At 50.3% G+C, this 12,944-nt stretch overlaps 1 protein-coding gene across 1 annotated transcript in view; it reads right to left on the bottom strand.

Moving 5' to 3' along the window:
- The window catches only part of LOC124263906 (DNA-dependent protein kinase catalytic subunit-like), a 116,472-nt gene that overhangs the window by 84,696 nt on the left and 18,832 nt on the right, over positions 1-12,944 (bottom strand). Inside the window, 6 exon segments of the mRNA XM_046698635.1 lie at positions 1,973-2,210; positions 2,360-2,446; positions 2,573-2,759; positions 3,260-3,585; positions 10,306-10,401; positions 11,836-11,962. Coding sequence (XP_046554591.1) covers positions 1,973-2,210; positions 2,360-2,446; positions 2,573-2,759; positions 3,260-3,585; positions 10,306-10,401; positions 11,836-11,962 — 1,061 coding nt within the window.

Below are 12,944 nucleotides of genomic sequence, written 5' to 3'. Positions count from 1 at the left end.
TAGTAAGGCCAGTAACTCTGGTACCTTAGTCAGTTTTACACTTTCGTCCTCATAGTGATAACTGAGCTCAATGCCGCTAGGTATGTTGAGAGTGTTGACCCTTTTAACGCTTCGTTTGTCTAGGTGACAAAGATAGTCCGCCACTTGAGGGTGTGTGTCGCTTTCATGGCTGTGAAGCCTGTTTTCAAAGCGTAGGTCTCAAAGCTTAGCCACTTGTCGTCATTACAAGTTGCGTGTTGACTTGCGTAAAGCTAAGCGTGACCGCTTTAGCTGCCCTGGCGGAATATCCTCTCTTATTCAAGCACGCCTTAATACGGTCCATGCGTGTAGGCGGAACACCTTGGGGTTGCCGTGTGCTTGCTTTGTGTGTGGATGTACTAGCAAGTTCGTCCACTCTGGTAGTTGCAGTTGAGGCGGTCCTAGTTCTTGTATGAGAATGGGGAACCATATTCTAGCTGGCCAATAAGACGCGATCAAAATCAGTTGCAGGTTCCTCGTCTGCATGATTTTCTGCAACACTTCCGGTATTAGAGCTGGTGGCGGGAACGCGTAAGCGTTTAGTCCTTCCCAAGAGATGCTTAGAGCATCTGTTGCCCATGCTCGTGGATCTGGTATTGGAGAGACAAATGTTACCAGTTGATTGTTGAATCTTGTGGCAAACAAGTCTATTAGTGGCGCTCCTATCTCTGTTTGAAGATTTCAAATTCTGTTGGGGATGGCTGAGTTGGACGAGATAGTGCGTCTGCTATCACATTCTTGGCTCCTGGAATGGGGCATGCTTTTATGTGGATGTTCAGATGGTCTGTTATGCTGAACAGATGAAAGCACAGGTTCAGAAGGTTCGCCAACCTTGTTGACCCTTGTTTGTTTATGTAGAACGCCACTGTGGAGTTGTCCGTGTGTACTGTTAGATGAGCATTTCATAGAATGCTGGTCCAGTGGAGTATGGCGTTTATCACTGCTTTCATTTCTAGCATGTTGATATGCAGATCTTTCTCTTGTAACTTCCATTTCCCAGCTGACACTTCGTTGTCGAGGTGTGCTCCCCATCCTTGGAGAGATGCGTCCACATATAGATGCGTTTTGCACTCCGGCTCTGCTAAGTAGGTGCCTCCGCAAAATTCGATCTCTGAGTCCACCATAGTAGATATGGTTTTAGTCTGTCCGGGAGTCCGAAGGGGTCCGGATCGTCCGGATGTGCAATTACGAAGACCTGTAGTGGGCGTAGTTGTAATCTCCCTCTGCGCGTCATATCCTGTGCTGACGTGAGGAGACCCAACAGACTCTGCCACTGTCGGAGTGGCCACAGAGAGAGTAGAGCTTGCGATACCATCTGTTGTATCTTTAGCCAAGTCTATATAAAGTAGACTGGCTGCCGTAATCAAAAGTCCGTCAAACGTATGTTGCTGCAATTCGCCTGATGAATCGTCTTCAATGATGACAGGGAAGGTCTCTAACCCCGTGAAGACAGCCAAATCACGTAGTTCCCGTCTAACTGGACTGTAATTGAGGCCTTCCTCCCTCGTTGAAAGGTTGTTGTCACTTGTAAACAATTCCCTGACATGTGAACTACGTCCGACTTCTGCGCAGGGCGTTGTCTCTCATGGACCAATCAAAATGAAGCATTTTGATTCCTTTAGCATCCCGCGATGTGACGTCACTGGTGTAGCAGAAAAAAGGTCCTTGTAGAATCTTGTGCAGTCGTTGATATCTTATCAACACTCGGTCTTGTCCGTAGGCTTCCGGAGTTATACGAGTGACCATGTGTATAGAGGGTAGCATGGTAAGCGCGAAAGATTTAAGCGTAATACCGATGTAGGTAGGCTGTTTTCCTGGCTGCTGTGACTGTTACTTCAGACCTGAAGATAATGCAGTCATCCTTTTATACAGATGATCAGCTGAAGTCTACACCTCCTCAGCGCTGCTACTTGTAGACTGCATTCATCGATCTCAATGAAGCGTCGTAAATTACCCTCTTTGTGTTGAAATACACAGGTCCTTGTAGATTTGATGCTCAACTTTGTTGTAAGTTCTACAAAGGGAGTCGTTGATGATTTTGTAGTTTACATCAATCTCTGGAGCCTTTATGCAGGGTCCCATGTAAAGTAGCGGGAATTCCCAACCTTGAACGTTGGGAATATGTTGACTTTGTAACTTCATAGCCTTAGCAAGGCTGCTGCTGAACCACGCCAATGTGAATACCTGAAGATCTGTACGCAAGTGACGATCTCTATATGGACATGAGTCCCGTTATTATCTTCTGATGTAGATATATCTATCTAAAATTTCTCAACGATGTGAATCCCGTCCTGGATTCAGTCTGAAGATCTGCGCAGGTGATGAATTCGGACAAGAGTACCCCTCTTGTTCAACTTCAACACGTGTCCCTCAGTCTTTCCGCCGGCGAAGATCTCTTCCTCCATGCTGACGAGTTCCTTCGTATAGGCTCACAACGAAGATCAAGGTCTGAGGTTGAAGTGGGATGGTCCAATGACGTCTATATTAATCGTCGAAACTGCAGAGCATGATTGTCAAGTGCGTGATCCTTCACACATTTCTTCATGCCGATTACCTCCCGCAGCTTCGTCCTTTAGGCTTTTTGTGTTGAACTGTGGGATATTTGGAGACTGGAACTTAGTTGCCTTTCTAAAGGCTGCGTCAAGATCCTCTGGTACGTCCGAGACCGGGTCAATTGAAGGTAGAGTGATAGTGTCCACATCATCGTCCTTCATTAGGTACGTAAATGCTTCATTCTCTTCCTTAGAGGGTGACGCTAGGTCCAGTCCATTAGCCATCCAATATTTTATCTCTGAGTCCGAAATTATGATACCGCCATCGTCCTCTGTATCATGTCCACTGGTATATGATCGTTGAATATCCTTCGTGCATGGAGATCTGCGTGGCGATCTACGTGGCGATCTACGTGGCGATCTGTGTGGAGATGAGTAAGTTGAACTACGTGTAGTTCTAAGAGGCGATCTGTATGGGGACCTGCGTGGAGGTGAGCGTCTTCTAGGGCGGGATTGCCTTCCTGGCAATATATTTCTAAGTGGTGAATCCCATGACGACCTGCGAGGTGTTGTTGACGCCCTTGAAGATAATTCAGACGACCTTCGCGCAGGTGAGAGGTTTTGTTGAGGGTCTGAGTCCCGAGACGTCTCTCTAAACCTTCTAGGAGGTGTAGGTTTCTTTCTCTGTGAAGTGGGTATCATCTGATGACGATCTATTTTTGTTCTGAAGAGCGTGCCCTCCTTCGCACAGGTTTGCTGACGTCATGCAGTGTAGGTCTGCTCTTAGTCCTAGAGCTAGATCCTCTGGTAGGCCTCTCAGATGTATCATCAGTGTGGGGTCCTTCGTGCAGAACTGGATCCTCTCTGAGGTTGATGACTTGGGGATGAGAGCCGCCTGGCTGTCCATCATGCGATGTTCTTTCCTGCGCGAAGCACTTCTCCATCATTTCCATCATTTGTTGAGAGAATTGCTGCATGAAGGCCCCGGGGTTGAATGTCTGTGACGACTGTAGAGATGACGCATCTGAGAGGGTAGCGATATGGTCCAGGGATCGCTGTACCTCATGGGTCCCTGCTGCCAGTGTAGAAGGTAACTCAGACTGTGCTGACGTTACCGTTGCTGAGGCCTGCGTCTACTTCTTATGCAGTATCTCTGGGATGAGGATAGGCGGTTCTTCGTACAAGCCTATTTCTTCCATCGGAACGATCTCGGCAGAGAAGGTCCTTGTAGTCTGTGAAGAGCTCCCAGTAGATCTCGTTGAAGCCTTAGGGGTGTAAGGCTTCTTCTGCAACGAAGATGGCCTCTTTTTCTTCATATGGGTTGAGGAGTTGTCCGACGTAGAAGATCTTATCGGCGGACTTCATCCCACGCCCATCTTCTGAAGACGCCTCCGGCAGGTCACTGGATGGAAGTACGTCGTCTGACAACGACAGACAGCTCTTAAGGGACTCAGCCGGTTTAGCCATGACTTGTAACAGCCGCCTGGATTTATCCTTAGCATGTTTTTAAGTACAGAGAAATAATAATTATTAAATTCAATTTTTGTTAGTTGCTGACATAATTTACAGCGAGAGCTGGAAGTACATATTGTAGTGCAACTGGGGCACAATAAATGCGGGTCTGCAGCAGAGAACCTAAACCTACAACGAAAACAGGTTTTCATGAAATGTAAACAAACTGAACAATCACTTGAAACCGTGCATAAACAGTCAAAATTGCTAATAAATTTCAAGCCATATTGTAGAAGGATACTCCCTGAAACCTTATAAAGGTAAATTGTAGGGTAATAACTAAGTTAGCAAAGGATATAGTGCCGTGTTGGAGACACAGGTGCTCTCCCAACCGTCCACTAGGGCGAAGAAGGAGAGAGTGAAGAGTGTGAAGACGGGTGGCGCCGTTTTCCCGCCAAAACAGAGAGGGAGACAACTCGTGGTGAGTAGTGATTTTACGTCTGCTTTTTTGAAGGGAGCTTCAAAAAGGAGATACAAGTGTTCCACTAACGTTCAGGAAAGGAAGGAGACAATCAATAATACATGAGTCAGGATAAGGAAAAATAATGGACTTGAAAATATATTGATCATCATATTAGGATCTCTTGAAGTCTGTGATACAGAAGCAAACAAACGATAAGCAACACAGCACAGGGATCTAACCCAATGCATTACAACATCTTACTACTAGCTACCACTTTAGCACACTTTCTAATCTTACTGACTGAATGAGTAAGGTTTTACTCCTCTTTTAGCAATATTCCAGCAATATCACAGCGGGGACACCTGAAATGTCTGACTGACTGACTGAGTTTGGTTTTCCGTTGCTTTTAGCAATATTCCAGCAATATCACGGCTGGGGATACCAGAAATGGGCTTCACTCATTGTACCCATGTGAGGATTCGAACCCGGGTCTTCAGCATGACGAGCCAACGCTTTAACCACTAGACTACCCCACCGCCCCTTTACACATTGTACCCATGTAGGGAATCGAACCTGTTTCTTCGGTGTGACGAGAGGACGCTTTCACCATTAGGCTACCCAACCGCCCCTTCTAATTTTGTATTAAATTCAGTCATCACTTGACAAAGACATTAATTCTTTATAGTTTTCAATTCTTTGAAGAGAGTAAAGTCCTTGGGGTACATATTATGCATTTTCGGCTGAAAAATGTCCTGTGACAGTTGTATCAATGTTTTTGAATAAAAGATTGTACAATAAATAAACTCTTTTATTTATTATCACGGACCCTACCTCGCGGAGTTACCTCCCTTAAGCATGCGCACCAACTGGGTAGGCTCCTAGACCCGTATCATCATTCCTTCTGCTGAATTCTTATCAGTGAACAGAATTGCGGGGAGGTGGGAGGCCCTACCCCAGGGCGACTCTCTTCAAAGAGGTGAAAACCTCTGCAGGTTTGGTTAATTCTTTTCAGAGAGATAGTCCTTGGGGTACATATTATGCATAAACACAGACTCCCAAAGACCCGGAGGCCAGGGAGGAGGGAATTCTGTCCAAGCACACTCAAAATATAGCGATCGTATCATGGAAAAAAAATTGAACAGGCGCCATAACACTCACCTGTCACTCGACCCAGTTTAAGCTTCCTTGAGAGGCATTATGGGAGGAACTGACAGGGAGGATTTGTGCTCAAAGGCGACCTCTAGCATAATGAGACATTGCCGCGTAGTGCGAATATCGAAATCCGACCCACTAAGTGGCTTCTTTCATGAGAGCACCGTGGGGAAAACAAAAATACCACTCACTAGCGATACAGTAACTCCGTAGAAGTCGAAGGGGTACAGGTTCTCTGAGTGAGCTCACATTATGAACATGTCAATAATGGAATCTTATTGTACAGTAAGCGTCAAAACAAACCAATAAACCAAGACTCACTTTCGGTCAGGGTGGCAGGACACTGTCCACTGAGAGAACAATGCGACCAAAGTTTGCCGCGATTACGGGAATGCGTGTCGAGCTGATAATGGCGTATAAGCGTGCTTGGCGGCTCCAAATAGCGTGAGACAGATCTCTTCAATGGGGAGTGCCGATGCAAAAGCTTTTGATCGCGGCTACTGCCTGACCGAGTGAGCCTTCAACCCCTCAGGGGAGGCTTGCCCTTAGCCTGATAAAGCGGCACAAATACGCGATACTAGCCAGCGAGACAAAGTCTGCTTGCTGCGCTGGCGAGACCAGCCTTCCGCCACCGTAACAACAGAACAGCTGGGTACCCGTCACGGATCCCCTGCGTTCGTTTGAGATAGACTTTGGCGTCTTCACGGACATCCAGCGGGTGAGTGCTTCGTAGGAGTGGTCCCGATGTGGAAGGCTGGGTAAGAGTAGGAAGTTCGATAGGAGCTGTCACATGGAAGCGTGATGTCGACCCGGTCGGTAAGTATCTGGGGGCGAATACTGACCACGATCCGTGTGAAACACAGTCAGCGCCCGGGTCGGACGACATAGCATGTAAATCGCCGACCCTTGACCAGATGTTACCGCCACCAGAAAAACAGCTTTCCAGGTCAACAACTGAATGGAAATAGCCGATAGGTGTGAGAAAGTGGGACGGAGCCAATGTCGAGCCACGATCGACAAATCCCAAAGGTGGACTGGTTAAGCCTGAGAGCAGGTCGAATCCGTTCAGCGCCAGCGGCGCTATGCGAGAGGTGCTGCCCCAGAAGAGCACCATCGACAGGGGTGTGAAAAGTGGAAATAAGCGGTGGAGTAGCGGCGAATGGTGAAGCCGCCAGGCCTTCTTCCAAAGCGAGCTTGCAAAAACTCCAATACTTCGGACTAAATCCGCCCAGAAAAGGGATCTGCAATCCCCTTATCTGAACACCAGCGCGCATAAGCGGGACCACCTATCCTCGTACTGAGCGTTTGCCGAATCCATACCGAAGCCAGAATTGTGTCTGCAACTGCTGCAGGAATTCCAGCGTGCCTCGAGGTTAGACCTGACAGAGGCCAAGCCACCCACTGAATCCGTGGATTTGGGTGGAAGCTCCGTTCTGAGTGAGAATGTCGATTCGCCAAAGGTAATAGAACAGGAGGCTGAGCCAGAAACCTGAGAATTACGGAAACCAGCTCTGTGAATGGCCAAAGCGGTGCCAGTAGCACAAGTAGCCGAGCTGGCTGGGTGGACAGCTGTGAAAGGACCGCGGGGAATGAGTGGTAATGGCGGGGAGCGCCCAGAGCACTTTGCCCGTCAATCCAGCAGGGAAGGCGTCGGCAGCCAGCGCCCTGGGTCGGTATCCGAGAGCAGAACACGGGTGTCTGATCGTCCGCCCGGGCGCAAACAGATCCACCTCGAGCGACCCGTACAACTGGGAGATTACTGTGAATATCTGCCTGTCGAGCATCCACTTTCGTCGCGGGGCCAGGATCGGCGAGGCGCATCTGCTTTCGCCGTTCTCCAGCCCGGGAGATAAACAGGGAGTACCTGACAATCGTACTGAGTGGCTCCAGAGGAGAAAGTCCGCGCTTCCCGGGGCGCTGGGGACACCGTGCCTCCCTGCTTCAGGATATGCGACATGGCGTCTGGTTGTCTAACTGAAGGCGGACTACCTGGCCCGCGGACATGCTCTCTGGGCTTTCGAATACCAACCGCACAGCTCTCAGTTCCAACACGTTGATGTGAAGGTGAGCCCGACTTCGGACCAGAGTCCGGAAGCCGACAGACTACCCAAACGCCCCCAGCCCGTGAGGGGCGCATCTGTCTGAACTGTGAGAGCTGGCGTCGGGATTTCAAGGGAACCCCTGGTGAGATTCCGACATTTGTCCACCACTGAAGGTGAGGTGTCAACCACTTTCGGGGACTGTGAGACTGCGCTCCAGATCCTCCGTGTGAGTCCACAGCCGAGCCAAAGCTTGCTGTATGGGGCGCATCCTCAAGCAGCGCCCGCCACACTACAGAGATGCGTCGCCGCTCCATATGGCCCAGTAGGCGGAGCCAAGTCCGTGCTGGTGCCTGGGGCTGGGAGAGGAATGAAGAGACCATCTCGAACTCTGGTGACCCGGTCGAGGCGACAAGGAAGCGAGATCCTTGTTCGTTTGGAATCGGCGCTCCAAGAAAAACCAAGTCCTGGGTGGGTACCAGGTCGGATTTCTTGAGGTTGATGATCCACCCCAGTCGAGTTAGAATGTCTATCACTGTGTGAGTAGCATCTTGACTTCGCTGGCTGTGTTAGTGCTCCGAGCAACCAGTCGTCTAGGTAAGGGTAACAAGCGCCTTCCTTGCGGCGAGCTAGGGTAGCTGGGACTAACATGAGCTTGGTGAACACCCTTGGGGCAGTCGATATGCGAAGGGAGCACCCTGAATTGGTAATACATCCGTCGTAAAGAGAACCCGGAAGGTACTGCTTGAGCGATGGATGTATGGGGTATTATCTGAATCGCATCCTTTAGGTCGATTGGCGTGAGCCAATCGCCGGGCTGAACAGATGAGATCACCGGCGCAGTGTCTCCATCTTGAAGGATGGTACCGAGCATCGCGATTCAACCCCTTGAGGTTGAGAATCGGGACGGAACCCGCCGTCTTTCGCCGGGACGAGGAAGTGCGTGGAATAAAATCCGCCTGTTCCTCTCCCGGTGGAATGCGCTTCGATTGCGGACTTGTCCAGCAGAGCCTGAACCGTCGGCGCAATATGTCCGCCCTGGCTTGACATGGCGGCACGGAGTCGCGGCGTATGCGGTGAAGTCGAGGCGGACCTCGCTTCCACAGTGGGAGATGGCCTATGCTGACCGTGGCCAGCACCCAAAGCGTTGTTGGTAGCCTTCTCCCATTCCGGCAGGAATAGAGAAGCTGACCTCCCACTGGGATATGGGGTAGGAAGCGGCGTGTAGACCCGAGTAAGCGGAGCTGACTGGGCGTGACACCGCGGCTTGGCGGCAGCCTGATGGGTTAGCGGGAGGTGGGGCAGACCTCCAGCGCCCATGAGGCTGGGAGCTAGTCGAGGACTGCTCCTTGCCCCTACCCTTGGCGGACCTGTTCCTCCGCCTACCCCTACCAAGCGGCGAAGCCAGCCCGGCAGACTTCGGGTGTAGGCTGCACCCGGCGGAGGAAGGTGGCGCGGGGCGGAGGCGAGACACCAGCGGGTGCTCCAACAAGGCCTTAGAGTCCTTGAAGGAGGTAGCTGCAGCGGCAGCCTCCCGTATGACCTGCTGGGCCCCTGGAAGAGAGGTGGCTCCCAGGCGGAAGGGAGGGGCCAGCAAGGTCTGCTGTGTTGCTGCCGAGTACCTAGGCGTCGACAGCCACAGCGGCGCATCCCCATGACTGCGCACATCACCGTCGGCGCAGCAGACCGCCAAAGAGTGCAGCGAGGTGAGCCTGCACTTCCAGCTGGCCGAACAGCCGCGACATGCGGCGACCGCGTCGCCAGCATGCCCCTCCGCCTCCAGGGCCGACCTCTGAACCCGAGGTGAGGTAGGCCTCATGGACCACCACCGCACCTGCTGCGCCAGCGTTCGGTAGACCTCCTGCGTAGGTCGATGCAGCGTGCCGCGAAGCGCCAGCGAGGGCAAAAGGTGGAGTTAGAAGCCCTTGCCGAGCAGCGGGCTGCTCGGAGGAAGCCGAGCCTCCCCAGAGGCGTGAGTGAAAACACATTGCGTCAACAATTGGTACAGCGAACAGGGAATCCTCCCCAAGCTGGTAGCGCCGCCGCGAGTTCAGGTAAGTCAAACCTTACCGGGCACCAGACAGAGGGGATCGACCCGTCCGAGACCAGCGATGGCAGAATCGCGGGAGCTGCGTCTGTGAGGGTTGCCTAGGGGCAAGCGCCTCGCCAGGCAAAGCGGAACTCAGTCGAGTCCGCGCAACCAGCAGGCACAGCGGCCTGGGGTAGGCCCTCGGCAATTCTCTGCGGACCTCCCGCCAAGGCGAAGCAAAGCGGAAGCGCCCGTCATGCTCCTCGACCTCCCCAAGCTCCATTGCCTCGGCGTCGAGGCCGAGTCAGAGGCTGGGTCTCCTCCGTAAGAGGACCCTAACCCGACCCGGTGGACTGCCTAGCGCTAGGAACCACAGGAAGGGAAGAACAGACAGACTGCTCCCGTCAAGCGCCAGCCCGGCGTGCGTGGACCCGGTCCGAGGCGCTGGAGGCAGGCCAGGCAGAACTGGTGCCTCGGCTCTCATGGGGCGGGTGTGCATGAGGACGGAATACCAGGAATACTCAGCGGCCCTGGCAGCGAGAGCTCGAGAGAGGGACTGGGAGCACCTCCCTCTCGGGCAGCGCGGCGTCGGATCGAAGCCAGAGGCAGCGGATCTACAGGCGCCTCAAGGCGAGGGATCGAGCGAGCCAGCGATCCCACCCCGGACTCTCCGCCCCGTCCGGAGTGGGTGAGAACTCCTGCGGAGACCTCCAACCCGACTCCGCGAGCGAAGGACTTCGCCGAGTCCATCTGCTGCTGAAACATAGACTCCATCAGTGACATGTCAAAACCACTTTCGAAGTGGCAGGAGAGGGGAAGGGCCGCGGGATTTTTTCCCCTTACGACACTGCGTTTGGACTTAGGCGGGGAACCTGCGTCAGGTCCCCTCCGCCCTCCGCATTTAGCGATAGAACAAGGTGTCGGCAGCCCGCCTCTTCTGGGCCGGGGAAAAGGCCAGACAAATAGGACAGGAGTCAGCCTCATGGCCTGTCTTCTCCAGACAGGCCGCGCCAACTGGTATGACTGTCGGCCCGGGGATACTCCCCTCACAGACCGAACAGCATGAAAGGCCTGAAACAAACGCGCAAACATGTTAGTTAGCGGCTGACCAGCAGCATATAAACGCGTGAAAACATTGAAAAACTTCGTGAAGGTTACCGCGGAGGAAAGTAATAGTTGGTTTTAATCGCCAATATTACGACCACATGGCGCGCTAAACTTCCCGCCATGGCAGAGCAACACGTCGCGTAACCGCGGGAAAGTTGGCGTATTTTGTATTAATACAAAGTCACAATTATGAAACAACCAACTGTAAAGCTTTACTGTTCTTGTTTTAGACAAATAAAGACCATACATACAGGTGGTGTCTCAGACATAGTCTCTTTTAACAGCGCCCGTCACGGCTCATGAATGGGTTATCAAAACCGTCTGTTCCGCGGCCGTGACAGCAGAAGGAATGATGATCACGGGTCTAGGAGCCTACCCAGTTGAAGTGCGCATGCGCTAAAGGGAGGTAACTCCGTGAGGTAGAGAGTCATTATAATAAATAAAAGAGTTTATTTATTGTACAATCTTTTTATTCAAAAACATTGATACAACTGTCACAGGACATTTTCAGCCGGAAAATGCATAATATGTACCCCAAGGGCGATCTCTCTGAAAAGAAACTGCTCAAAGGCTTTGTTTTCCCTTGATCATTGGATATCCATCACAACGGCACATCATATTTTTCAATCTCAACTCCCTGGGGATCATACAACTCTTGCTGCCTACTAGGCACAGCTGGGTGGACTGGGATGCATAGTCACAGTACTTTGTCCAAGTTTACTGCACGTTGCTGTACCCGCAACTAGGTGTTTGCACATATACATATAAAATCAGTACTGCACTGCCATTCATTATGGACACATGTCTGAGGTTTTCTTTAAGATTGAGCTTCATATATGTGTGTGCATCTTTAAGAGTGAGTGAGAACTACTATATATTAATCTTTGTGGAAAATCAGTTTCACTTGTCATGTCGAATGCCTACTCACTGTAGAAGATAAAACACGACAACAGATCTCCTATGTATATAATTGACTGATCTGAATTGAATTGAATCAGGATATTGTTCCGAAAACATAACAGTGAGCTTGGTCATGAAAAGACAACTCATGAGACTGAAACATTTAGTTGGAGGTAATGCTACCTTCTCGGGCAGCTGATGACAGGTCGAGTTTGTTGAGGATCTTTATTGTGGAGGTCATCAGTTCATCATACATGGCCTCAGTCAGCCGGTGACGGTCAGCAATGCTGATGTCCTCACTTGCAAAGGCCTTAGAGAGAAGAAACAAAAGACTACCAAGCATCTGACTTTTAAGACACAGGCAATAAAAACAATTAAACTATGACTTGTTTAACTGGTCCGGAGAATTCAATTTAATTATAAAAATAATAATAATAATAATAATAATGGATATTTTTAGCGCACCATTTTCCACCCACTGATACATTCAATTCAATTCAATTTAACCTAAATATACAAAAATCCAAAAAGTGAATGTTAGTGATTTGCCTTAAATTCCTCTTTGAAAAGCATTTACTACACAGGTGAAGGCCAAGACACATGGCAGGTGGGTTCAGCAAGGCTCCCCTTTAGAAAATAATACATGGATTCATATCCACTGGATATGGATCGTTATCAGGGCATCATCAAACCCTGGATTGGATCCCATGATTTTATTTATAGTCCACTACATTGATAAGGGAAACAACTCTGCAAACCATAAACCACTAGACACGAGTTGACTTACTACTTTGACAGGAATGGGATATTTATGATAACAATGACCATTCATCATACTGCATGAATCCACAGGGAAGCTGTGAACAAGTTGGAAACAGACCTCTTGGAAATGTGTTTTTATTTCAAATGACACAGCCTGGCTTTATAAATAGTTTTGCAATGTCACTGCCCCATGCACTGTATGACTTTGATTGCCCTGTGGACTTGAATCCATCATTCATCAACACTTGGGTGATTTCTGGCCTTCAAAACTATGACTGACTGACTGAGTTTGGTTTTACGACGCTTTTAGCAATATTCCAGCAACATCACGGCGGGGGACACCAGAAATGGGTTTAACACAGTGTACCCATGTGGGGATTCGAACCCGGTCTTCAGCGTGACGAGCCAACGCTTTGACCACTAGGCTACGCCACTGCCCCTCAAAACTATGAGCTGGCCTGTGCATTCATGTAGAGTTGATGCAAGAGTAAAGAAAGAGTTATACTCATATACACTGACAAGTTGCATTA

Source organism: Haliotis rubra, unplaced genomic scaffold (genome assembly GCF_003918875.1).
Source record: "Haliotis rubra isolate DU_JTF1 unplaced genomic scaffold, ASM391887v1 Scf9, whole genome shotgun sequence".
Taxonomy (NCBI): Eukaryota; Metazoa; Mollusca; class Gastropoda; order Lepetellida; family Haliotidae; genus Haliotis; species Haliotis rubra.
The sequence above is the reverse complement of the archived record's forward strand: the minus strand, read 5'-3'. Positions and strand labels throughout refer to the sequence as shown.